At 42.7% G+C, this 1,988-nt stretch overlaps 1 protein-coding gene across 4 annotated transcripts in view; it reads left to right on the plus strand.

Moving 5' to 3' along the window:
* sipa1 (signal-induced proliferation-associated 1) overlaps window positions 1-1,988 on the plus strand; it is a 66,658-nt gene that overhangs the window by 45,686 nt on the left and 18,984 nt on the right. For all 4 annotated transcript variants that reach the window (XM_015382864.1, XM_015382867.1, XM_015382866.1 and 1 more), the window contains exons 7-8: window positions 472-629; window positions 1,326-1,935. In XM_015382864.1, the coding sequence (XP_015238350.1) occupies window positions 472-629; window positions 1,326-1,935 (768 nt within the window). The remainder of the gene's footprint in view (window positions 1-471; window positions 630-1,325; window positions 1,936-1,988) is intronic.

The following is a 1,988-nucleotide window of genomic DNA, read 5'->3' on the forward strand; positions in this document are numbered from 1 at the left end:
CAGAGATATAAAAGGCAAATATCAACTAGCTCCACAGGCAGCCCTGTCCAGGAAACACACAGCCAGGCAGACAAGCTCCCATGTCAGAGGATGAAGAGACCACATCCAGTTAGTCACAGTCAGAGAAACAGGACTACACTGGAAAAACAGGCTGATCTAAAGCAACTTCAAAGAAAGGTGTTGAGGACACCAGCACAGCGGACTTTGTATATCATATATATCGGCCTATTTAAACTACAGTAACTGGTAATGGAAACATATTTCAACTGAGTCATACATTGTTTATTAGACGTTTAATGACTAAGAACTGTTCTCAGGTAACAGGAAATAAACTTTGGGGAGAAATTGATATTACTATATAGGTTTAGTTTGAAAGATGTAATAAACGTTAATGTGTAAAGCAGGATTGTTTGAGGTGTTAAAATGAGTTTGTATAACTCTTGTCTTTGTGTCCTGGTTTTGTCTGATCAGCTGCTCAGGAAGCGACACATAGGAAACGACATCGTGACGATCGTGTTCCAGGAGCCGGGCGCCCTCCCCTTCACCCCAAAGTCCATCCGCTCACATTTCCAGCACGTCTTCATCATCGTTCAGGTTCACGAGCCCGGCACTGATCACACCTACTACAGGTGACTCTGATTTTTGTCATTTCTTTTACCCATAATGCTTTAAGTAAAAATATATGGAGGATTTCTTTACAGACTAATGTTACATGGGATCAAACATGTTTATTACAAAGAACACTGATAATAACATTAGGGAATTTAGTAGTTTTTTAATTTTTTACACTTCAATCTGGATACACTTTAACCTTTTTATTGATTGAGATGATGATTTTGATCCAAATAACCTTTTTTGTGTTTTATTTTAATCTGTTGTATTTTGAAGAAAAAAGAGATGAGATTTATTATTAACATTTTTATTTTGATTAAAGATAGAAGTATACTTACATTAAGAGTAACATTATTTAAAAGAATGTTTCTCAGCATTTTATCATCTTCTACACTAAAATCAATTAGTTTATTCAGTGCAAAGCCTGTCAGAGAAGAAATATGTTGACTTTTTTGCTTATTATGTAAACAGCTGGTTAAAATGATCAGTAATACCTAAAACCAGTGAGGAAAAGAGAGTTTTCCAGTTTCTTGGTCGCCATGCTGGGAGCCAGAGTTGGATTGGCTGCTACTACAAGTGTAAGAGCCACATCACTGAAGGTGTGAGGAGAAAACAGTCTCCCACTCTGCTGCGCTGAAAACAGGACATAGATTGTTTGCGCTGAACCTTTCACACTCTTACTCATCCGTTTCTCTTTTCCTCTCTCCTTTTAGAGTGGCCGTGACACGCTCCAAAGACATCCCGTTATTTGGCCCTCTGTTTCCCAAAGGCGCGCGGTTTCCCCGCGTGCCTGCCTTCAGAGACTTCCTCCTGGCGAAGGTAGTAAACGCTGAGAACGCTGCAGAGAAATCAGAGAAGTTTCGCTCTATGGCCACCCGCACTCGGCAGGAATACCTGAAGGATCTGGCAGAAAACTATGTGACCACAACCCCTATTGACTCCTCAACCAAGTTCCCCCTCCTCTCCCTTGGGAGCAAACGTAAAGACAAGATGAAAGGCGCCAAAGGAGCTGAGCTGCACAGCGCTGGAGCTCTGGTGTGGGCGGTGATGGTCAACAGCAGCGATGACCCGGAGGCCGGGGAGCAGCAGAAGCTCCCCTGCTTGCTCGGTGTGTCTGCAGAGTCAGTGGTGCTAATCGAAAGGTGCAGTCGCAGGGTGGTGTTTAACTGCTCCTGTCGAGACGTCATCGGATGGAAGGCGATGACAGAAACAAAGGACGGGGGACCCTGTTTAGATGTCTTCTATGAGCGTGGGGACTCTGTATCAATTAGTATGTTGGAGAGTCAGACGGAGGACATGAAAGAAGTGGTACAAAGGCTGGAGGTAGGTGCTTTGGGTTTTTAAACAGTTCTTAAACAGTGCATGTAAAAGTATTT

The sequence above is a fragment of the Cyprinodon variegatus genome, unplaced genomic scaffold, assembly GCF_000732505.1.
Source record: "Cyprinodon variegatus isolate N-32 unplaced genomic scaffold, C_variegatus-1.0 Scaffold268, whole genome shotgun sequence".
NCBI lineage: Eukaryota > Metazoa > Chordata > Actinopteri > Cyprinodontiformes > Cyprinodontidae > Cyprinodon > Cyprinodon variegatus.